At 43.7% G+C, this 25,764-nt stretch overlaps 1 protein-coding gene across 2 annotated transcripts in view; it reads right to left on the bottom strand.

Moving 5' to 3' along the window:
- slc41a1 (solute carrier family 41 member 1) overlaps nucleotides 1-24,951 on the bottom strand; it is a 28,115-nt gene extending 3,164 nt beyond the window's left edge. The window contains exons 1-8 of one of the 2 annotated variants that reach the window (XM_056437325.1): nucleotides 24,546-24,951; nucleotides 21,975-23,116; nucleotides 14,589-14,696; nucleotides 10,140-10,211; nucleotides 7,304-7,448; nucleotides 2,370-2,516; nucleotides 912-1,059; nucleotides 59-138 (exon numbers count right to left, since the gene is read on the bottom strand). In XM_056437325.1, coding sequence (XP_056293300.1) covers nucleotides 59-138; nucleotides 912-1,059; nucleotides 2,370-2,516; nucleotides 7,304-7,448; nucleotides 10,140-10,211; nucleotides 14,589-14,696; nucleotides 21,975-22,451 — 1,177 coding nt within the window. In that variant the 5' untranslated portion in view covers nucleotides 22,452-23,116; nucleotides 24,546-24,951. Of the gene's footprint in view, nucleotides 1-58; nucleotides 139-911; nucleotides 1,060-2,369; nucleotides 2,517-7,303; nucleotides 7,449-10,139; nucleotides 10,212-14,588; nucleotides 14,697-21,974; nucleotides 23,117-23,516; nucleotides 23,571-24,545 lie in introns of those variants that run through there. The other variant, XM_056437326.1, reaches the window with a different exon arrangement.
- Between the last annotated feature and the right edge of the window lie 813 nt (nucleotides 24,952-25,764).

The raw sequence follows: 25,764 nt of genomic DNA, 5'->3' as shown, positions 1-25,764 counted from the left end.
CCTCTTTCAATAAAGGAGCCATTCAAGTTTCATCTGAGAGGTTTTTATGACTCCTCACCGTTGATGACCGGGGTGAAGACCGCCATGCCAGCAAAGTTTGGGTTGGTGACAGTCTTGTCGAGGATCAAGCCTCCGACACTAAAAGAAAGACGGATTAGTGAACGAAGAGCTGAATCGTGGCGAGACATCAGTGCAGAGGAAATACACAGAGAGCCTTCCCACCATCAGGAATCTGAGATATGCATGTTGTCAGTGCGGATGTGTACATGTTGCATACTTTCAGTATTTGATTTCAAAGTAGAAAGATATATTACACATTATTGTGTGACTAGATGATAAAAATGTAGTCTTAAAATAAATTGTTTGCTGTATTTTAAATTGGGATATTTTGAAACATTGACTTAAAACATTGATTTGCATAAATGATGTTCAATATGGCAAAAAGCTGTTGTCAAAACCTGAAAACTCGCCGTATGTGTATTCTTATGAGTCCCAGAGTGGCTATGGAGAGATGAAAAAATACACGTGACGTACTCATTTTTGTACAACATTTTTAGGGAAACTGAGGCCATGAACGTTTTGGTTAATTAGTGGACATAAATCAAATGATTAAATGATTCAGGCAAAGTCAGACTGGGCTTTTTTTGGGCGGGGGGGCTTAAACACAGGTTGAAAATAGGTATAGTCAAACTGACAGCATAAGAAAATAATGTGTTTGTTTTAAAAAGGAAGAAATTAAAACTTAAAAATGAGCATCATTGGTCGCCTTTAAGGCACTAGGTTCCTTGGTTGGAGACATTATCGTCCCTCTGGAAGCAGCTTCATTTTTCTCTCTCTCTCTCTCTGGCCCCCTCCTGGACTCCGTAGTGTTCTGCGATTTGATACAGGTGAAGTAAGACAACGTGATGTACCTGCTGATCGCCATGGCGATGATGACTGGCTCCCAGCCAGAGTACAGGAGTTCTCTGGTGGAGGGGATCCTCCTGGCTATCAGCACCCAAAGGGGGCACAAGGCCACAAACACCGCACACACCAACGGGCAGGCGTAGTCGTTGAACTCTGTGCGGGAGGAAGAAGAGGAGGGGGATTCATTATGGAGAGGTGTTGAGTGTGTGTTCTTAAACTTTGAGTGTGGCGAGGACAAGTGACTCTTATCCACTACACCACGCTTTGATTATTTGACATATTCAAATGTATATTCAACATCAACGGCATCATAACCTAAAACGTTTGTGTGCTAAATATGAGGGGAAACTATGTTTTTTAATACTACGTTTCCCATCATTCCTGCTGCTATATATTGCAAAACAAAATCCACCAAAGCTGAAGTCTCTCAAGTCTGAAGAGTCTCACTTGTGAACTGAAAAGGTATTATTGTACTACTATCATTGTATTGTACTACCAATGGCTTAGTAGAAATTACTGTTCAGCATTTTAATCAAAAGCACCGTAGACTTCATAAATAATAATCATAATAATAATAAAGTATTCTATTTGTAAGGCACTCTTCATCCAAGAACCTCAGAGTGCCACATAGCTAGTACATAGTTAAAACTAACTATAATAAAAAAGTCATAAAACTCAACTCAAAGTTATATTCCTGGATAAAATGTTTTTTAGGCCAGTCTTGAAAGAGTCCGGTGTCTGTGTTGCTGCTGAGCAAAAGGCCCGGTTAATACAAATAAATTGTAGAGAGCTATGTTTGGACTACGTTTGGACTGACAGTAAGTCCTCTCTGCTGCCTCTAGGGGGCAGTGTTACCACTCCATTGACACTACGGGGGACGACGACCAACTCAAACACAGCAGCCAAAAGGAGCCAAAAGGCCGAGTTTGGCCCCAGACTGTGGCATTTAAAGTCAGTACGGCTGTGAGGTTTGCAGACTCTCCTCAGACGGGAGGAGTTTTGGGATTCTCCCACGCTGTCGTCAGGATCTTTTCACTGCTTGTGTGTGTGTGTGTGCCACGTCTGTGGCGTGGAAGCGGATAATTAAGTGAAAATGTGTTTGCCCACGGTATATCAAACATTTATACACATGCCATCAATAAAAGGTAATAGAGGCCCTGCAGGTACTTTTACAAACACTGCATTACAAACACTGAAACATTGGCTCTGCAGAACGGATAGCGTCTCTTTATTGTCGTGTATGATTTCTCCTGCCATATAGGAGCAGACTATTTGTACCTGCCATCTTAAAGAAAGCTCTAAGAACAGTGATTATTTCGCATTAATTTGCTTTCCCACGCTCTTGCAAAATGAAAATGTGTGAAAACGTGGCTATAAAACAACAAAAATGTCCTTCCTTCAGGGAAAAAGACAGCTGAACGGTGCATTAACCGAGCGTTACAGGTAGTGTGCGTGCTTATTACCGAGCTCCTTGTAGAGGCCAGTTGAGATGCCCGCCAGCAGGGACAGGGTGATCAGGTCTCCGAGGCTGGCGGCGATGGGCGTGGCCACGTTGTCGGGGTTGATGCCGACTTTCCTGGCCGCGATGATCACGCCGATCATAATGACGCCTGTGGGATTTTAAGGTAAGAGACGTCAACAGAGTAGAAGCGATGCGAGGGCACTTCATCACGCACAGTTGTGTCGATACGCGGTGACGTCTGACACGCGTGTAACCGTCTTTAGGGGTTCGGGGGTCGAGTGGGATGCGTGATAACAAAGCCAGAAAAGTGTTTTACACCAGGAGAGTTAAAGGTGGCACATACACAACCTGAAGGTCGACTGACTTACATAGTAGCGGAACACCTTTTGATTTCTTTCATTTAATAAAAGTTAATAATTTATTAAAATGTTGTGGGTTCATGCGATCTGGTATACTTTGAACTAGATACACACTACTGTGCTCAATCTAAACCCTTCACGTTTTCACCGTTAAGGGTTTCTTATATATATGTATATTTATATATAATGTAGACTGCACGACCAAAATGTGCAATTTGCACCAAAAATCTGATAAAATCATTAATGAACTAGAACGGGCACTCGGTAGAGCGCATACCTTCGCATATCACAAGATTGGACATTGAATTATGAACATTTTGGCATTAGTTGCATGCCAATTGGATATAAATTGACCGTGCTATGGTAAAAAGAAGATTTTGACCTTTCCATGACCTTGACCTTTGACCCGATTGATCCCAAAATCTAATTAAATGGTCCCTGGATAATAACCAATCATCCCACCAAATTTCATGCGATTCAAGAAGATGTTGACCTTGTCATGACCTTGACCTTGACCGTTGACCTGATCGATCCCAAAATCGAATCAAATGGTCCCCGGATAATAACCAATCATCCCACCAAATTTCATGCGATTCGGTTTAAAACTTTTGTTGTTATCCGAATAACACGCATACAAATAAATAAATAAATAAATAAACTAGAACGGGCACTCGGTAGAGCGCATACCTTCGCATATCACAAGATTGGGCATTGAATTAAGAACATTTTGGCATTATTTGCATGCCAATTGAATATAAATTGACCGCGGTATGGTAAAAAGAAGATGTTGACCTTTTCATGACCTTGACCTTTGACCCGATCGATCCCAAAATCTAATCATAACCTCATAACTTTTGAATTTATACTACTGGAGTGTACTCCGTTAGTCAAAAGTTTCTACACCAGATGTCTAACTGACAGTGCTGTAGCTAAATTTAAAGAAGCGATTCCTTCTGTATTTGATTCGATACCACGTCTCAATCTAACAGAGGACTCCTGGTCTAACTTTAGTCCGTCCCAGATTGATGATCTTGTTGACAGTGCCACAGGCTCTCTGAGAATGACACTGGACTTGATAGCCCCTCTGAAGAAGAAGACAGTGAGGAAGAGGAGGTTTGCTCCCTGGTATAACCCTCAGACCCGCAAATTAAAGCAAACGTCACGAAAGCTTGAAAGCATATGGCGTTCAACTAATCTGGAAGAATCCCGCTTAGTTTGGCGAGATAGTCTTAAAATTTATAAGAAGGCCCTCCGTAATGCCAGAGCAGCCTATTACTCATCAGTAATAGAGAAAAATAAAGACAACCCCAGGTTTCTCTTCAGCACTGTAGCCAGGCTGACAGAGAGTCACAGCTCTGTGGAGCCGAGCATTCCTATAAACCTTAGTGGTAATGACTTTATGAACTTCTTTAATGAAAAGATTTTAACTATTAGGGACAAGATTAATATTCTCTTGCCCATAACCAGTGCCAATCTGTCCTCAAGTGGAATGGCCTTGGAAACCGCTGTATGCCCTGGTGTATATTTGGAGGCTTTTCTCCCATCAACCGTGACCAATTATCTTCAACGGTTTCTACTTCTAACCCGTCTACCTGTCTCTTGGACCCCATCCCGACGAGGCTGCTTAAAGACATTTTGCCTTTAATTGGCAGCTCTCTATTAGATATTATCAATGTGTCTCTGCTAACAGGCCACGTACCACACTCCTTCAAGGTGGCTGTTATTAAACCTCTCCTGAAGAAGCCCACTCTGGATCCAGAGGTGTTGGCTAACTACAGACCAATCTCTAACCTCCCCTTCCTCTCCAAGATCCTTGAGAAAGTGGTCGCAAATCAGTTGTGCGACTTTCTACATCATAATAGTTCATTTGAGAAATTTCAATCAGGATTTAGAAAACACCACAGCACCGAGACAGCACTGGTGAAAATTACAAATGACCTCTTAATGGCAGCAGATAAAGGACTCCTCTCTGTCCTGGTCTTGTTAGACCTTAGTGCTGCATTCAACACCATTGACCATGACATCCTATTACAGAGACTGGAGCAGTCGATTGGCATTTCAGGCACGGCACTAATTTGGTTTAAATCCTATTTATCAGATCGATCTCAGTTTGTATTTGTAAACGATGACGCTCGATAACCACCAACGTTAATCACGGAGTTCCACAAGGTTCTGTGCTTGGACCAATTTTATTTACCTTATACATGCTTCCTTTGGGCAATATTATCAGGAAACATTCCATAAACTTTCATTGTTATGCAGATGATACTCAACTATATCTATCGATAAAACCAGAGGAGAGCAACCAACTCGGTAAAATTCAAGCATGTCTTAAAGACATAAAAACATGGATGACCTGCAACTTCTTGATGTTAAACTCAGACAAAACCGAAGTAATTTTAATCGGCCCTGAGCACCTCAGAGATCAATTATCTGGTGATGTGGATTCTGTAGACGGCATTGCCCTGGCATCCAACACCACTGTAAAGAATCTTGGCGTTATCTTTGATCGGGACTTGTCCTTTAACTCCCACGTAAAGCAAATCTCAAGGACTGCATTCTTTCATCTACGTAATATTTCAAAATCAGGCACATCTTGTCTCAAAAGATGCAGAAAAATTGGTTCACGATTCGTTACTTGAGACTGGATTACTGCAACTCCTTATTATCAGGCTGCTCTAATAAATCTCTTAGGTCCCTCCAGTTGATCCAGAATGCTGCAGCTCGTGTTCTCACTAAAACTAAGAAAGAGATCACATCACTCCTGCACTAGCTGCTCTGCACTGGCTCCCATAAAATCAAGAATCACTTTTAAAATTCTTCTCTTAACCTACAAAGCCTTGATTGGTGATGCACCATCATATCTTAAGGAGCTTGTAGTACCATATTGCCCCACTAGAGAGCTACGCTCACTAAATGCGGGACTACTTGTAGTTCCTAGAGTCTTAAAAAGTAGAATGGGAGCCAGAGCCTTTAGTTATCAAGCTCCTCTTTTATGGAACCAGCTTCCACCTTCAGTCCGGGAGGCAGACACAGTCACCATGTTTAAGAGTCGACTTAAGACTTTCCTCTTTGACAGAGCTTATAGTCAGGGCTGAATCAGGTTTGCCCTGGTCCAGCCCCTTGATATGCTGCTATAGGCTTATAGCTGCCGGGGGACGTTTTAGGATGCACTGAGTACCTATCTCCTCTTTTTTCTCTCTTTAAGGATGAATTTTCATCTCTCAATCACACGTTACTAACTCTGCTTTCTCCCCGGAGTCCTTTTGACTTCACGTCTCATGGGGTCATCGGACCCTATGAGACGGCATAGATCCTATCTGCCTGATGGATCATCGAGGTCTGGGTCGTGGAATTCCTGTTCCTGACTACGCCACTGTCCTGTTGAGACTCCGCCCACTGTTGAGACTCCGCCCACTCCTCCTCCCCACCGCCATCTGCCTGATGGATCGTGGAGGTCTCCATCGTGGAATATGCCTACTATGAACTATTCATACACTCTGTCACATTCATTGAATGTATTTTAACTCTAAATCTGTCCTTCTGGTCACATGACATCTATTGCACCTGTCCATCCTGGAGAGGGATCCTCCTCTGTTGCTCTCCTGCAGGTTTCTTCCCTTTTTTTCCCCCTGAAGGGTTATTTGGGAGTTTTTCCTGGTCCGATGTGAGGTTTTGGGGCAGGGATGTCTATGTGTACAGATTGTAAAGCACTCCGAGACAAATTTGTAATTTGTGAAATTGGGCTATACAAATAAACTGAATTGAATCAAATGGTCCCCGGATAATAACCAATCATCCCACCAAATTTCATGTGATTCGGTTTAATACTTTTTTACTTATGCGAATAACACGCATACAAATAAATAAATAAATACACGGCGATCAAAACATTACCTTCCGCATTTTCAATGCGAAGGTAATAATAATAATTTAGTTTGAAGATCTGTTGTGGAGACAAAAAAGAAAGCATGAATGACAGTTTTCTTTCCCCCACTGTAATACAGGTTTTTAGAAAACAGGCCTCTTGCTGCTATGTTAGCTTCCATTGTTGTTGGACACATGGAACTCAACAGTGGTGTTTTTATAACAATTAAAACATAATTGTTGAGCATACAATTAAGCAATTATGGGTTTGTATCGGCGTCATATGTCGTGTCTAATTGGTCCATGGGTGCGGTCTTTTGAATAATAGGGTTTGGAAAAGGCAAACAACAGACGTAATGTCAGATGTTACGACTTGTGCCGCTTTGTGCCGAGTGTAAATCTTGCAAACTTCAAATCTCGCAGTTCCTTTACATTCAAAATGAACGCTGAAAATAATAGCAGAATATCAACGAGGATGAATGTAAATTAATTGTGCTTAACAGTGATGTAGCTATGCTATTTAGCTAGTTTAATGTCACGTAACACCAACGACAGGTTGTATATAAGAAGTGAACGTAGTCACCGTGACATCACCCATTAGTGCCCTCTCAGTACACCACCGACATCGATGAGTTCCGTTACATTAGCTCGTTGAGGCGGGAGGCGGATGCGACCCAGACATGCACGTCCTTGTGTGTGGCGGCCGTACCGAGCAGCAGAGAGGCGATGAAGGCGGTCGCCACGCTGGAGGCACACAGCAGCACGGCGTGGCCCAGCCGGAAGCGTCCCTCTGGGATCCAGCCGAAGATCACGGCAGAAATGGAGGCCAGGAAGCCCACCACCGTGGCCTGGACCTGAGCACGTACACAACCAAAACGGTGACCTCCAGTTGTAGGTGAGACTCTCTCATTACATCTGAGCAGCCTTCAAGAAATGGACACACTTCCATGGCATTATTATATATACCGTTTTAACACATGCTCTAAGTTGCATAATTTTTTTTATTTAAACCCTGCTTAAATCAAGGTTTTACGTAAAAATGCACCTAACATGTATGTGGCAGCTGTCTCCAATTTGGCCTCGGCTGCTGGTGATTGGCAATCAGTCAGCAGCCGAGGCCAAATTGGAGACAGCTGCCACAATGTAAAACAGTTTAACATTAGTAAGAATACAATTTAAACGTCACTCTAAACATCAGCTTACTCTAAACCTTTTAAACATTTTTGTACATTCAAATTAATTGCACTAAAAACGTTAAACTCCCATTTTAAATGGGATCCAGTATTAGCTTTTAAAACTTACAAGTTTATTTGTATTTAACTATTTTTAATGCTTTCCCCTCTTCTTTTTCTTGATGTTTATTGTTCTTTGTGTGTTGTACACTGTACCAAGACATACAACTGAAACATTTACAAAGAAAGCGACTGTATGAAAATACATATTGTGATGTTGTTGAAAACTAAGCAAAAAAAGGAAGTTAAAAAAAGTTGAACTTAAAAACGTCTGCCTTTCTCAGATCGATTGAGCTAAAATGATCACAAATAACAACGTCAGTAATAGACAACACAAATCGGAACTTTTAATAACTCTCCTAACGGAGTGTGACCCAGAGTGAGTGAATCCTGACCCCCTATAGGGGAGGTTATGTCAGCACTAGTTCCAGGAACTGTACACACCAAATGTTACGTAACCACAAGCCCCACGTCAAAGGATCTCTCATTCTGGAAATATTGCTTTGTTTACATGCTATTGTTTTATGTACATCGACTGCTCAGATAAGTACAAAAAGCAGCAGAGACAGAGAGAGGGCTCATGGTATCTCTATTCCCAAGTTAATTTCAGTCTGTGCTCCACTCACAGCTTTTTGTTGCACCTGTTGGGGGCGTGGCCAATTTACACCTTCATTTTAAACTGCAGTCACATCCAGACAATAGGTGGAAACATGCTTATGCAGCATCGTAGGTGGGTAGGGCAGAATTGTGTTCAGAAGCCCTCACACAGCAACACACGTGTGTTTTTGGTGTTCCCAGGTTATGATCAGCCGCTGTGTTTACTGCACACACGGTGCCCTCATGAAACCCGACGGTTTCCACAGGTTCGGCGGTAATTTGATTCCCGAAATGTCATGTGAAGCCGAAACTGGGTTTCTTTTATTTCTTTAAACCTGATTATTTAATCATTTGTTGGCAGGATAAAGATCCTGGACAAGGATCAAGATGCTGTGACACAAGTTTGACCGGAGGAAAGGAAACGCCTCATTACTTAAAGGATAATTTGGGTAATTTTTTAACAAACTGGTTCAGTTTTGAGTGAGAGCGCTGCAGACGGCTGCAACTCCTCAACCTCACTGTACGGCCACTAAAAGTAATTTGTCTTGCCTCAGAGAGAATGATTGTTATTTGAGTCATATTATTATGTATAAATAAAACCTATCGTCTATCTTCATCCCCTATATTTGCTATTGTGTTTTCACAAGGTTCGTTCATGGAGATGTCTCGTTCTTAAAGCGTATCTTAGTCTTATTTAACAGATTTGCAATGTCACCGCTGAATATTTTGCAGATTTTCGAGAGCTAACACCTTTTTTGAGACACTTCAGAGAGACTTGGCCACAAGCAACAAACGGGATTAAACGAAAAGGTTTTATTTCCAATATGTTGTCAGACACTTAATAATAATAATATCAATCTGAGCCTGTCAGAGGCAGAAACGAGCACTTTTTGTGGACGTGAATTGCAACGAGCGACTACATTGCAGCCCGTGTAGCGTCTGCTGTCTGCAACAATCTCACTCCACACTGGACCAGTTGAAACATTTGTTGTTCCCATGAGTCACCTCGGCACACTGGGTGCATCCCGAGTTTCTTAATTGTCGTTTCCTCGAGGAGCGAGGAGGGACGATTAGATTGGCTTCCTGATTCACCATCTGGTTGAAATATTTTGATTGTAGGTCTGAACAACAAAAGGACCACAAACAAATTCCTTCTATGATAAAAATATTGTATCTTTCCTTGATTTCTTATTTCCCTCAATAACTTGTATTAAAGTCCGAGAGATGGAGACAGTGATGACAACTGTGTCTTTATTATTATAAGTAGTAGTTTAACACCATTAAATCATCTGACAACCTGATACGATAATTTGAATACATATTTTAGGTGGATTTTTATTAGAATGTTCTCAAAAAACTGTCGGTACCACGTTTCTTCTCTCCTCGCATCCCTGGTGGGCGGGACTAAGACGCAAGGAAAAGATGCAAGTGAGGGAAACAGGGAAGCAGTTAAGAGACTTGGGATGCCCCAAAGGACAAAGGGGTATAGTGCCCAGGTTTAAAAATCCAGAAGTTAGCCTTTAAACTGAAATTAAAAAGTTTGGATGTAACCCGAGTTTGAGAGCAATCTGACCTTCGAATTGAACCGCACATAAACTCACGATCTGATTTCTTAATGCCTCGACCTGGTTTGTTCAGTGGAATATAATTGGTGCCAGAGATGCTCCGTGACACCGGAGTTCAAGTCATCGTCCACCAGACACGTGTTTCACTTACCTGGATGAGGGCCAGGTTCCCCATTATCATCTTCCACATGTTCTTGGCCGAGTCCATCTGACCAATATTAGCCTGAAAGAGAGCCAAAAGCGCATAAGGTCAACATAGTATCATGTGTGTGTGGAGTGTGTGTGTGTTTGGGTTTGGTGCACAGCGTGTGTACATGCTGTTGCGTCTTGGTCCCAAAAGAACAATCAGATGTCAGTTCTCTGGACAAAGACACTCTGATGTGATCCCCCACCCTGTGGCCGACTCCACTTATCTCATCTCCCTGCTTCCACACACACACACACACACACACACACACACTGATGGTCTCAATTGTCAAGCGTCTGTGGCTACAGTTGGCTTCTGTGTGTCCAGAGCAATGATTCTGATGCTCGTCCACAGTGAGAGGACACAAACAGAAGATCCTCTCTTCCTTCCTCTCCTCTCACATCTACATATGCAGAGGGAAACATCTGGACGTATGAAAACACATACAAGTCTGCGGGTTCATTAGAAACACCATAAAACATAAAAGATCGGTCATACTGTTATCATAAGGGACAATTTTAGCCAACTATACATTTTCTGAGTGTGTGTTTGTGGTTTTTCTGTCCCACTCAAAATGCTCCCAATCTAGCACCATCCTCATTGGACGATGACATCTGGCAGAAGAAGACCTCTTTTTATGTCGTGAGAGTTGAAGAGAGTGTTTGCAACTCTTCACAAAATCTCCTTTGCGAGAAAAAAAAAAAGACCCAATAAAGAGCTCAGAGATTCACAGAAGCATCGCCGGGTGTTATGTGATGATGAGGATGCCAGGTCCTCTGCAATATGTGTGTGTGTGTGTGTGTGTGTGGGTGGCTGGATTAGTGGTGTTTGGATCAGGGTGAGTGTCGTTTTAGTGATTCAGATGATGGCATAAAATGGATGAGAGCTTGAGGATTTAAGAGCATCGCTACTTTTTTAACTCCCGTCACTTCGGAGCACGTCGCGTTGTCTCCAAAAGGTTGGAACCCCGCGGACACTTGAATAGAGTGTATGTTAATAGAGCTAATAGTGTATGTTAATAGAGCTAATATAGAGCTAATGCACATAGAATGAGGATGAAGACGGCTTTTGGAGCGATTGTAATCTCTGATTAGAGTCCAACTCAGACACAGTTGCGATGCAGGTGCTGCCCAGTTGGAGCGATATCACGATGCAAATACATATAATCATGAACATAACAGTGAGAAAACAACTGCGTGTTTCCTGTGGTCAAATAAGCTCAATAATGATGAGAGACGAGACTCATTTCGGCGATATGTCAGAGACAAGAAAAAGAGTCAAAACATTAACACGGTCATGTGAGTTGAAAACTCCAACATTTTACAGCGTAGCCAGACGCCAACAACCATTGGCAGTTTAAAAAAAAAATCAGTGTTGAAGCATTGGTGACACATTGTTGAATGGCCTCCGCGACCCGTCATTGATTCACCATCACATCCGCACACATAATTAACATGGAAACGTCCCGGAAAGTTCTACGAAGACACTTAAGAACAGGTAAAAAAAAAAAAGATTTCGACATTTACATCTCATCAAATATTAAACTTACTGAATACTGTCAAATGTACTTCAACTACAGCCAGGTTTTGGCTTTTATTGTGACAAACAAGCTCAACATTTTATATTTAAGCTATATTTATGTCCATAAAGTGCAACTTTGAGCAACATAAAACTGGTCAGGTTAAGGCGGTGAATTTAACATAACATTTTTTACTGGATATTTTATGACTCATGACTGATAGATATTATCAGTGAAGGCTGCAAAAAAAATAATAATAATAAAAAAAAAAATACTATATATATATAATATATATACTGTATATATATATTTTTTTTTAAATATATATATTAATTAATCAGTTGTTTGTTTATAAAGTGTCCATATATTATAAAAAAATTATCATTGTTTCCCCAAAGCCCAAGATGACATTCTCATTCCACAACTCAAAGATATTTAGTTTACTATCACGGAGGAGTAGAGAATCCAGAACATATTCACATTTAAGAAGCCGGAATCAGAGAATTTAATTCTTAAAACAAAATAATGCTAAAAGGAATTAATCGATTCCCATTTTATTGGGCGGTTCATTAAAAAGTTGACAACTAATAAATTAATCGCCGCAGTCCTATTTTTTTGTTTTGAAATGTAGATTTTAACTTGCTAATCATACAGCAATATAATCTTCCTACAACTACTTAATGGAATTGATCCTCGAAGGATTTGGAACTTTTGTAGCAAATGTGAATTCATCTGAGTTGAAGCCAACTCGGGTACAATAAAAACTTTGGTAAACATTAATGTTTGAATAGATTATTTCTGTGACTGAGTGGAGCTCCCCGTGTTGTGTGGGCCTCCGTTAGCAATGCTGATCAGCTTCGTCCCCTGTGTCCCACAGGCCAGTGGAAAGAATGTGAGGGGTGGTGCGCTGAACAGCAATTCTGGACACATTTTCGTATGCCTTCATGACTGCAGGGGGTGCTGCTAGGTCATTGACCCCTGAGACCGTACACATTCGGCTTTGAAGATGGGACATTCGCGAAGGAGCTGAATGAAAAAGTTGTCTCTTGTACGTGTAACGGGCTTATGAGTAGGCTGCGTAAGCTTTGTTGATTTAATTATTTGGGATGTGTGGTTGGTACACACACAAACACAGTTCACCCATGTTTTTCAAATGAAACATTAGGTTTTAATGACATTATTTCCTATCCTGATCCACCCAATTATATACTATTCTAGAGGCACTCATGGGTTTCATATCATGTTATGAAGAAAGCAGGACATTTTTATTCATTCCTTTTTTTCTGTGGTAAGGACCCCTGCTAATTATTTATCCCCCCCCCCCCCCACCATGTCCAGGCCAAGCACTAGAACATTAGGACATGGTAAAACCAGCATCGGAACTAACAAGCTAACTATTCATAACTAGTTCAAATGAATATAAATATTGTTAATATTAATATACATTGTTCAAATAATTTCTTGCGACTCAGCGGATGTCTGGGACGAACAACATATTCAGACAAACCAACCTGCATGCTCAGATCAAGCGGCCGGCCACGGCCAGTGAAAGTCTTAAAAGAAAAAACAAGGACCGGGACAGGAATGTCGCTATCAGTTTGTATGAAACCCAGGTCACGTTTGGCAATATGACCTCTGATCCCGAGAACAATCTGCTTTAGTGGGTCTGACAGGGGTTGCCAGGCAATGAGAGACAGGTAACGTTACACAACCACACTCAATTAAAACAATTACCCAGGCAAAGATTAAACTATGTTGTAGTGAGTCCAGCAAACATCCAGTCATGGATACTTTACAAATAAGATCTTTTTTTATGGAACATTAGGGATGCACCGATCTGATCGGCGCCAATCCATATCGGCCGATATTCCCATTATCGGTTTTGATCGGCGTTCTCAAAACGGCCGATCAGATGACGTAACATCTGCGAGAACTATCAGACGTGCAAAGGAGACGATGCGCCTGGCGAGGGCCGCAGAGTGAGAGGTCCACGAGGGGATCCTCACCACCGAGCGGCGTCCCCGTCCCCCGAGTTGAATCACTGGGTCGACTCAGCCGACACTCACATGTCTGAGCCCCTATAGACTGATGTTCACGGTACACGCATTTGATCCGGAGCGCGCAAGGGTTTTGATAAAGTTAGCGGAAGTATTTAAGTGACAACATCCGGTTTTGCAAAGTTAGCGGAAAGAACCACGTGAAACGACATCCGTTTTTCAAAATAAGATGTCGACAAATCATACACGAACATATAAAAGTAAACTATGAACTGATTTTGTATCTTTATAAATCTTTTCTGAGATTTATCTTAAATTATGCTAACATTAAAACATTTTTACTTGACCAAGGAAGAGTTTATAAAAATAAGTCAGACTTTTGTATGTTCAAAAAAGTCCTGTATATAGATTTCCCCAAAGAGTTCCAGGATGCAGATGTGTTCCATACATATCTGAAATCCCCTACAATAGCAATCAAACAATTTTAATGTATCAATTAGGACATTTTTCAAAGTAAAAGTCCTAAATGTTTAAAGAAATCGGTAATTTCTTTAATGTTTGAGTTGCTTTATATATGTATTTCCTCATAGTCCGAGGCAATAATTCTACACAATAAATAGAATGCTTCAATCGACACCGTGATCGGTGATTGGTATTATCGGATCGGCAGATACTGATTTCAGTGATCGGTGATCGGCACCAAAAACCTGATCGGTGCATCTCTATGGAACATAATTCAACCAATGGCACATCTGGTTGAGCATAGTGTATATTAGGTACTTTGCGATGACACACACACATACACACACACACACATACTTGTAATCGCAGCCCTGTGAGGACCTTGACTAGGCAGTGTCGCATGGGGACACACACACACACACACACGCTTCTTACCGCGGTGGAAAGTCTGGAGGCCAGCGTCATCTCCAGGTTGCCTTTGAGCCCCAGCAGCGCTGGAACCAGGATGAACACCTCTGACACCTCCGTGAACACCGTCCAGTGCTGCAACGACCACCATGAGATGTCAGTGACACAACATCAAACGTAATGAAACACACTGCCATGTTGAAACGGGACAGATCACATTCACAGAGACACAGCTTCTGGTACCCAGAATGTCTCTGAGACCTTGTTCTTCAGTATTGATTCAGCGGTGGAACCAGACCTGTATAGTGTGTCTCGACAGACCGTTTACACTATGTATCATTTCAGCTCTCTGCTCTGCTTTAGCAAGATCAAAGTCACTGGGAATTTGTCCTGGAATTATACTCCTAGTCTGGCTTCTGTCCCCCACCCCATCTTTCTCAAAAACATGTTTTTGAAAGTCTCATTACATTTCGGCAGTAATCAATAAAATGTTGTTTATTAAAAAAACTAACCTTAAACATAATGCTCAAATCGTATGGTATCTAGCATCTGTAGCAGCTGCTTGGCTGTAAGACGCTTGTCTATTCACACCTGCCTACCTGTGTGCTCAGTGCACTTCTGACATAAGCTGCTAGCTGAACAGCTGTGAGTGCTAACGGTACCCATGTTTTGGAGGGAGGCATGAAGAGACGGGGTTTCGGTCTTGCCGACTCCGTGGCTTTCTCACCAGATTTAAATAATTTTGGAGCCTGTGCTGATCGCTACTTTCATTGGAAAAGAGTCGACAACTCTGGGCTAGTGGACTGTTGCTGGTTTCTCATTATTACCAACCCTTTAAGCGAAAACGTCAATACACAAATGGGCGATTCACACGGACTTGAAACTCTTGTTATAATTACTTCTGAAATAATGACAGCATGGCATTCCATTGTTTTCTATGGGAGGAACTTTTTATGCGAGTATAAAGTTCATTTGAATGTTTAAGAGATGATGAGAGTTTTTAGCCTTGATGCAGAACTTCAGATTGGATTTGTTTAGCGATTCAAAGGTCTTGGGTGGCATCCGCTCATGGCTGATTACCCAACCAATCAGAGTTAACCAAACATAGCTTTTAGGAATGGTCCTAAGGTTACCAGCTAGCTACAATGTGACCCCCACGAAAGGTAGCAAAAGAAAAATGGCAAGTAAAAAGCAAGGGTGACATGAATGGACGTGTACATTTTGTTGTTGTCAACTTAAAGGGATACAATTTGATTTCCCAAATCTAGACAATATATTACTATGGTCTAAGACAGTCCAAATGTATTAGTAAACATGTCCAAAATCAAGAGTGCCAAGACTCAAATGTGTGATTACATCAGAAGTTTGAATATTACTTCTCTGGTTTCTAGCTTTGAGAGTCAGGTGCTCATGTTAACAAATAGTGATTGGACTTTCCTTGGCCATTACCATAAGATATACGAATTAAAGTTGTGTTTCCTTGAAGGAAATAACAACTCATAATTTCATACATTTTATTCACGCTAAGCCAGGCAATCCTAGCAACTGGATGGCTCCTCTTAAAACCTGAATTTGGACATGATACACTACCGTTCAAAAGTTTGGGGTCACTTAGAAATGTCTTTATTTTTCAAAGAAAGTTTTTTCAATAAAGATGACATTAAATTAATCAAAAATACACTCTATACATTGTTAATGTGGTAAATTAATATTCAAGGTGGAAGTGTCTGGTTTCTAATGAAATATCTCCATAGGTGTATAGAGGCCCATTTACAGCAACGATCACTCCAGTGTTCTAATGGTACATTGTGTTTGCTAATCGCCTTAGAAGACAAATATCTGATTAGAAACCCGTGCAATTATGCTAGCACAGCTGAAAACAGTTATGCTGGTGATATAAGCTATACAACTGGCCTTCCTTTGAGCTTGAAGTTTGTAGAACAAAATTAATACTTCAAATATTAATCATTATTTCTAACCTTGTCAATGTCTTGACTATATGTTCTATGAAATGTTCAATTCATTTGATAAATAAAAGTGTGACTTTTCATGGAAGACACGAAATTGTCTGGGTGACCCCGAACTTTTGAACGGTAGTGTATGTAACAACTAATAAGTGATTATGGGAAACAAAATGCCAATATGGCACCATGACGACAGAGAACCCATATTATACCGTGTGTCATGGTGGAAGTACAAACCAATAATAGCCTCCTCAGCATTGTGACACTTATGACCTTGCTTTGCTGCTCAGCCCCTAATAAGCAACATTTCGCTTTATGTAAGAACCAAAGACATACAGTTTAGTCAGCCAGGAGCTAGGCCAGCTAAATCTAAAGGACAACTTGGGCAAGTGTTGGGCTCGCTTGAGAGGATCACAAATCCTGGTGAGCATGTGCAAGAGAACAATTCTGCTTGTCTGTGCTTCCAGATCCTAATAGATGGCCTTTAGTGAAATGTATAGATGGTGTGATTAGACCTGACCCTCGATGACCTCCTCCCTGGCTTCTGGATTGTCAGAAGCGGGTTCCTTGTAGGGCTGCAACTAACGATTATTTTAATAATCAATTAATCTGTTGATTAATTTATCAATTAATCGGATGAAAAAATAAAAACATTAATTTCCAACCCTTTTATTCCAAAATAATAACGAAGATAAGCATCTCCACGACTTATTGTGGGCGAGAATCACGAATCGATAATGAAAAAATAAAAAAAAATTATTCGCGCTAACTATTTTAATAATTTTATCGATCGATATATGATTCGTTGTTAGTTCCTTGTGAGATGTGAGTTCGTGGTTTGCGGCGTTTGTGATTTGTGATGTGCCAGATGATCTGAACTGTTTTTTTTTTTTTGTCCACACTTCACGGAGCGAGATCCGATCTCGGAGTGTCCAGACTTGACAGTTAAAGCGCATTCGCGGAAGATTGCATTGAAAAATGACGAGTAACCACTTCCTGTCTCTCTCTGGCTGTGTCACCATGGTAAAGGGCCTTCCTGCACTGTGCCTCCATTAGTGTTCATACAGTGATAGCAGGTTTGCGGCCTTCTGTGGCCAGAAACAAAGCTTTTGCAGAGGCCTTGGGCTACCGATCTATCTTCAGTAAAAGTGCTTATCTTTGGGGGTCCCGAACCCACAGGCCCAAAGCCCTTACGGTCAAGTCTGCCCCGAGTTGAATATTCAGAGATTAAAATTCACAAAGGCCGACACCGAAAAGAAAAGGGTCGGAGAAAGTAGACGAGGGGAGGAAAACAGAGGAGCAGCCAAACACTGTCGGCCTTCATGTTCTCGCTTGTGTTTCTGTTCCACGACGCTGCTCCCACTGTGCATCCAGATGTACAGGACGGATCGGGGGTGTCGTCTACAACTCACTTTGAGTTGTATCAGAAGGCGTGGCACCGAAACGCCAGTGTGGGTGAAACTCCCTTGGTCTATCCCCTCGCTGTCACCAGGCCAGGCAGAGCTCCTTTCCAACAGCCAGTCCCTCAGCTTGGCTCACTGCCCTCTGCCAACCAAGCAGCCTTGTGAGCACCTCTGTGAGCACTCCTCTCTTATTCCACAGCCGCATGTTTTCAGGCTTTCTCCCCCTCTCTACTTCTGTCTCACTCGCCTATCTCCCTCTTTGCCTCCCCCGTGGTGATATATGTTGTTGTCTCCATGGAACACTGGCCCTGGGCCAAGCCAGCCCTCTCTCCCTCCTCATGGCCACCTCCTTGGTTCCAGGAACTCGACTGGACAACCCCAGTACCTCTGTGTACAGACCCATAGGAGCTCTGGTATGCGAGCCCCATGAGGGTCGGGTTGCCCAGTTGAGTAACGTGGCCCAATTTTATTTGTGATCACTGTAATTGCTGTACAGAGCAGAACGCTGATGGCACGCAATGTCCACGCAACTCATCAGCTGGTGTCTCCACGGCCGGTGCAGGTTGGGCCCTGCCTCGGGTGCAAAGGCATGCCGTGGAGGGTAAAATTAACATAGCTATGGCTAAAAGTAATGGGCACTATGGAGTTGAACCTGAAAGATCAATGTCGGCTACGGAACAAGACCTCATTGGCATTAAAGAAACACACGTTGAACATTTGTATATCAGTTACTGTTGCGGCAAACGGGGGAAGTCTTGATGAATTGAAGTAAACGTTGTTAAATCCCAAACAACTCGAGCAGTATCTTGCGAGTCTCATTTATCCAGTCATGCGCTCACGACTCTCCAAACACATGCATCTTTGCTAAAACTATTAGAAACACTTCTGGACAGTCTCCAGTCTCCAGACTAGTCGGCAGAAAACTGATTTTGCCTTGACATGTGAGAAAAGAGCGTGACAGTCTGATATCCGTTTTTTGTCAGTGCGGCCATGATACCGGCTTTTACAGGGAATATGGCCGAAGAGGTTTTTAATGTCCTCATTGTGCTTTTTTTTTTTTTTAAGTATCGGTTTAAAAGTACCGGTTTAGCACCGATATCTGAAAAAAACACAAATACCCATCCCTAAGTAAGACACTGCTAAACAAATGGTAATTTTGTGGGTGAAGTATTCTTCTAAATTGATGCAAAAATAAGAAACATTTACTCGTGAAACGTGCTCTTGAGCTCCCACAAGCTTGAAGCAAAGCCCTTAAGAAGCCTGAGATGTGGACTGTTTACGTCAAGGGACCAAATGAAGGTGGATGCAGGATTAAAGGCGGAAATATCTGACAAGGGGCAGTGCAAATACTCAACCCGGGACACTCCAAGGACTCCCGAGAATCCTGAACTGAGTGAAATATTAGCCAGGGTTTGGGGCGACACAAAAGAATTCTAATCTTCTAATCCCATCGTTATCACTCAGATCCTAACCAAGGAGCTGTCCGGGATGTCGTCAGGTTTTAATAGCTGTGACCTGATCTGTTGTTAATGATTGTCGGGACATAACATCTTTGGCTGATGGAAAAGTCTGACCAACATGAGTAGAGGGGCCAAAGCAAGCAGTCACATTAGGAAGTACAAATAGTCAGACACCGTTAAGGGTTTGGAAAAACGCACCTGGTCATTTCATACTTTGAATTCTTTGGACAATGATGCAGCCATTTGAGCATCAATGTTGTCTTGCCACTGGAATAATGATTCACTTTGAGGGGAATAAGCCCACGCTCTGGTTTCACAGTTAAAACCAGACAAGTGGATGCGGTCGGATCAAAATGGTGTCTGGTGGGCAGCGAGGGCTTGGCCGGTGGTAAACCTCTTGTGATTTCCTGTTTACTCGTGCCTGTATTTTTAGTCTGGCTGAAGCTGTGCCCAACTTCTTGATTGCTTTATTTTTGTGATCAAGACTCCAGACATGCAGGACCGATTCAGTCACGACAATGCCAATGTGCTGCGCCAACAAGTTGCTTTCGTGGTTCGTAGCCTGGGCAGGGGGAAGGTATCGCAGGTCTTAGAATCTCTGTGACTGATAACAAATGACCCGTTTGGCCTTTGACCTTGGCATTCTCAGAAAGACGAGCGCTGCATGACCTTTACCAATCACGCTTAACCTTTAGCGAGTCGCAGACTGAGCCCGGTTTCTAGCCCTGGCTTTGGGAGACTGACAGTTTGAGGCCATTCCGCTGCCAAGTCACGAATCAGAACTAAATGCAGACGTCTCACTCCTCTATACCAGCCTGGACAGTCCTTTTCTAAGCCAACCCTTGAGTGGGAATGAGGCCGAGAGCTCTGTTTGTGTGTGTATGTGCTGTCCATAGTCAAAGTGACGACGGTTGAAGAGGTCACATTTCAAAGAAGTGTTAGTCAAGGCCGCAACTTCTCAAACTCAAGAAGAGGCAGGCGCGTTGAATAAAGGCTGGAGCTTTGTTGGACTTTCCAAGCTTGCTTTTAGCAGAGAGCTGGCGCAGACTGGCCGAACCAGAGAGAGAGTGAGAGAGGCTGAGAGAGAGTTAGATAATTACCTTCCTGCAAGGACAAGGGGGGGGGGGGGATTAGTTGAGTTAGTGTTTCCCGGTGTCATGGAGGGGGGAAATTAGGCAGCGAGACAACCGGCTCGATGCTCAGCCGAACCCACTGGAACAAGTGTCTCCAGCGGACGGACCGTCGGGCCTACATCGAGGCACGAGCCCGGCGGACCAGAGGTTCTGCGTCTCCTCTGTCTCCCAGCCTCACTCAATGCGCTGTGTGTTTTGGAAACTGGAGAGACTGCAGCAGCATGGTGCCTAAGTTGAGGCAGCATGGACACTTTTTTGACCTCAAACCTCTGCATTCCTGGTTTAGTGGGGATACCTACGGTAACGGAGGCTCTGGCGGCGCGATGGAAATATTTTGTTTTGTTCCCCCACTCTGACACACTGCCATTTCAGGTGCTCTAAAAAAAAGAGTACACCCCCCCCTTCTTGACCCCCACACAGCCTCTTCCCCCTCCTCCCTGTGCTCAGTTCTCCTGGGTCCACCATGTTGGCACCGGTATGCGTGTACACAATGTGCCGGGACTGGTTCCCCCGGCCGTCTGACACCTCCAGCATTTTCTGCATCATAAGCTGACTTTAAAGAAACATATGAGCCGTGAGCGTGACTTTGGCCTGCACTGACAACACCCTCAGATGCCTACTGAGGGCGAAAGACATCGAGTCAACGTGAAAAAAAGAGCAATTCTAAACGCACTCGTGTCTTTTCTTGGAGGCAGCAGCGCTCTGGCCACACACTGCACTGCAAACCGAGCGTACCAGTATGTGCCAGCCCTGAGGACGGGCTGGGCTTAGAGGTGAGACGGGTTACATAAATACCCCCTTGGTGTGAGTGATCAGAGCCCCACCCATCCCCAAACACATAACATCCGACAGGCCTGCGGCCCTGTGACGGACACATGGCACGAGCGAGGGTTGGTCGAACCAGTGAAGTCAACGAGTTTGACTGGATTAACAATTGTAGAAAGAAAAAAAAGGAACGCCTCTGGGCTTTCTTCATGTCCACCAAGGGTGGAGTTAAAGTGCCTTTCATCGGTTCAGGACATATCAATTAAAAAGAGGCGTTCACCTTTTTGTATTTCTTTATTTTTAATTCTGTGTGCCTGAAGAAACCACGTGGGCTTCCCTTTTTCTATCTTCGACGAGTTTGACTTCTAGAGCACCTTGCATTCACTTGGAGTTTACGACTTTATTTTCTTTCTTTTTTTCCAGAGCTCTTTTGTTCCCCACTTCCCACCATCTCCCAAAGCACCCAAACTAATGACCTATATATAAGTGTGAGCATGTATAATCTTTAGACCCTTTGGTGCAATCCAGAACTATTTTTTTTTTAACCGAAAAGAGGATAGATCACCCCAAATAATTTATTTGGATTCACCAGTTTCCAATAAGAATCAGAAACAAGCCCATTTCTAATACATATGTATGGAAGCCATGTGCTCGCCGTGTAGTAAATAACATATCGGTGAACACTCACCTGAACAATGTCTAGCACCATTCCAGCCGCCACCGTCCCGAACCCGGCCAGCAGGAAGGGGATGACCACCTGCAGGCCGACGGTGAAGGATGTCTCCTTGAGGGGGGCCGGCGGCTCTGGGCTCCGGTCGTCGCTCTCGTTGCTCTGGCTGGCGTTCTCCAGGAGAGCGTCCTCCTCCCGCTGACCTTTGGCGTTGGCCCGGCAGTCCATCGCCACGACGATCTCCGTCCTCTCCGCATCCTCCCCGGTCTCGCCGGCCTTCTCCGTTAAAGATGCGACCTCTTTGAGCTCTACCTCGCCGCCGGTCCCCGGGTCCACCTCCTCGGCGCCCTCGGTGGGGATCACCGGATGGATGGAGCAGTTGGAGTTGAGCAGGGCCGATGTCAGGGGCCCTCCCTCCTTCTTCTCCTCCTCAATGGCTCCGGAGGACATGTCGATGTCAGGGACTTTTTCTTGCTCTTTCGACCAAAGTACCATGCGGACGCCTTTGGAGGACAGTGGGCTTGACAAGAAAAGGCCAAGTTGTTTCGGGGAAGTTAGAGTGGAATCGGCCACCTGATCTGGTTTTGAACCTGATCAGTCCAATTGATTTATCCCATTAAAGAGGCTGACAGGGAGTTGGGGTCGCTACTAAAGACCAGGAGAAGACAGCACTGGAGGTCAAAACCTGCAGCGAGCAACACGCAGCCGTGCGTCTGCTGAGCCTGTGTTCCTGTCGGTGCTTCGGGAGCAGAACCAGTATGTTCTCCATTCACTGCAAGGTGCTCAGGGTAGGCCGGCAAAAAAAAGAAAAGAGCATACAAGTACAAAGTGGAAGAGAAAAGGACAACAATAGGGTCTGGGACTCGCCAGAGAAATCCCCTACCAGTCACTTGTAAACAGTCCTCGGAAAGTTCAAAGTGAGATGCAGAAAAAAATCAAATCAAATCAGAAGGTCTGGAGTGGGCAGATTGCAGCGCTGACTGGTCATGCTCTCAGTCCACTGGTCATGTCAGACTGGTGAGTGGACCAGGCTGGGAATGTCTCACCTTACACCACGTGGATGCTGGCAGGTTTTCAAGGGAGATATTTAAGGGTCCGCAGTATGAAGATTGAATTACAGCCTGCGGAAAGGTTCCCCTCCAACCAGAGTGGACAGTCACCTGAGGAAAGAACGCATTAATTGATTATTCAGTCTTAAATATGAACCTGTTGCAGGCCCATAACATTTTGATTTTCAAATACAGCGAGTAGATCCCTTCTGTTTCCTGAATCAAGGAAATCCTGATCTATAAATAAATACTAGAAGGAAAAACAAAATACAGCAAATTGTAGCAGCTGCAAACTATGGTCTCCAAACACCCCTCCATTTTTGGAAAATAGACATTCTACTTTTTCCTATGTGTCATACTCGTTCAATTGATCAGAAAACAGAAGATATATGAATGTGTTGGATAAGAAGCAAATATTACAACTCAAACTACATGAATATATGAATGTTACTGGAATATTGCAGAAATATAAAAAAGGAAAACACATGTAAAGTACAAAATGTAAACTCACCACAATAATAAAATACAACTGCTAGAATCTGGCATACGAAGGTTTATAATGATTACACCATACGTGCACTCGCTGCGAATCCTCTCCGCTCTCCGCTGGGACTTCGTGAGGAGTGAGCGCAGCGCAACAGTTTGAAAACAGTTTCATCCAGCGCCAAATTTCCTCCCGGCGGCTCAAAATATGTCTACCATTAACTGAGGTGCTGCGTACATCCTCTTCAACCGAGTGTCACACAATCGTCAATTCATCCCCCTCGAATCACGGACGGCAGTTCCGGTCGCACTTTTCAAAATAAACGAACATCTTCGCGTTCAAAAGCAACAGGCACGAAACAGGTTCCGTTAAGGAGAGTTCTGAACACGACAGTAAACATTAATGACTGACAAAGTACGCCAGGCCTATTTAGAGATACCGTTAGTCCTGACTGACGGACACGAAGAAAGTTGCGCATTCGCCCACAAAGTTAAACACAACTACACGCTCTTATTTTGAAGGCCCGTATGCTCGCTTTCCTGCCGTATCACTGCCGGCTTGACCCGGCTTTCATCCTGTCTCGGTGTTGCGACATCCGCATGGAGTCTCTGGCTCTCAACCGCTGAAACAATCCTCTGTTTAGTAGTCAAGACCAATGCCGCACGAACCCAACATGGCAAAGGCGTAAATTAGTGCTCCCCTGCTCCGGGCTGAATAGACGAGCCCTCCTATTCTATTCTGCTGCTCGTTTAAACGAGGACAGGGGGCTTTCGGTTCCAACACCGGGGCCGGAGCTCATGTCACTGGCCTCTATCGCCACGAGCGATATTAACTCCTGCGAGTCTGCGCAAATACGCACCGTCGTTTCCCTGGTTTCTTCTTCTTCTTTTCTTTTTATGACGTAGAGCTGAACGCGGTTGTGTCTTTGGCAGTTTGAGTCGCCAAGTGGCACATTCCGTGAGATAAAAGCACCGCTCTCACAGCCGCTGCTTAAAATGACTGTCAGGTTGTAAGAATACAATGAAAAAAATAAAAGACAAAAAGAAAGGTGGTTACCTTGTGGTGTCAGCGGGGTCCGGAAGAGTGAGAAGTCGCAGACGCGCTTCTCGTGGCGGACTGGATGTACCCTCCACCACTTGGTGACGCCGGTGCGCTCGTCTTTATGCAGGCCCCACGGTACCGGCTCCCGCACAGCTGCCTCGGTGGTTAATGCCCGGTTAATGGTTAAACACGTCCTCCTCCTCCCGCGCGGTGCCGTACCCAGCCGGTTCCTTCACATATTGCATACCCCGAGCTGTGGCCCCCGTCACCCCGGCTGCTTTTTTGTTGAACATTGTTTTTTTGGATGCGCGTCTATAATACAACCCCGTCCGGTGCGGGGGTCCAGGAAGCGACGAGGCGGGCCCTCCACATCCACACTCTGGGCTCACGATACAGACCCCCCCCCACCCTCCATGCGTGTGGAAATGTGTGCCCGCTTGCCGGTGCCAGTCACTTAATGCACAAGTCTGCTAATTTACTACAAGGGGAGGCTCGGAGATAGAAGTATTAATTTAACAGCAGCCCCCCCCCCCCCCCCCCCCGAGGTCCCTGAAGGACGCACGCCGGTGCTGTCTAGCCGGGGCGGACTCGAGTCAATGATCCATCAACACAGAGAATAAATAAACGCAAGTGGAGTTTTTTTTATGACCAGAAACCGCACTCGAGACACGGGGGATCAAACATTTTCTTCGAATGGCATTATATTGGTTGTAAATCAATAAATTGACACCTATTGGAAACCACTTTAATTATTATAAAATGTCTCTATATTCAGCATGTGTGTTTATTTCAGAGAGCGACAGTGATTAACATATTATAACCATGTATTGATCTTGTATGCCATTCTTCCCCTGTTTTTCTTTATGTATCACATCTCCTATGGCATCAGAATGCAATGACATGGTGGGTTTTTGTTTAGCTGTATATATATTTTGTATGAAGCGTTTTCTTCACCAAGAGACTGCAGAGTGCTTGCGTGTTGCCTGACAAGAGACTGCACGCTCCGCTCCTTGGAGAGCAGCACTCTGAGCAATGTCCCCTGAAGGCCTCCATCTCTGTTGTGCAGGTTGTCCGTTGCCATACAGCCTCATGGGCTCAGCATCAGCATCAGCAGCATCACCCAAAGAGCAGAGGCCACAACAGTTGAGAGGACTTTAAAAGAATGGTTCATTTAGCAAGACATGAGCTCATATTTGTGTTGTGGTAGATGTGAAAGTGCCACCGGCAACAAGCT

This window comes from Pseudoliparis swirei, chromosome 18 (genome assembly GCF_029220125.1).
Source record: "Pseudoliparis swirei isolate HS2019 ecotype Mariana Trench chromosome 18, NWPU_hadal_v1, whole genome shotgun sequence".
Lineage (NCBI taxonomy): Eukaryota > Metazoa > Chordata > Actinopteri > Perciformes > Liparidae > Pseudoliparis > Pseudoliparis swirei.
Note: the sequence above shows the minus strand (reverse complement) of the source record. Positions and strands in the feature narration are given on the sequence as shown.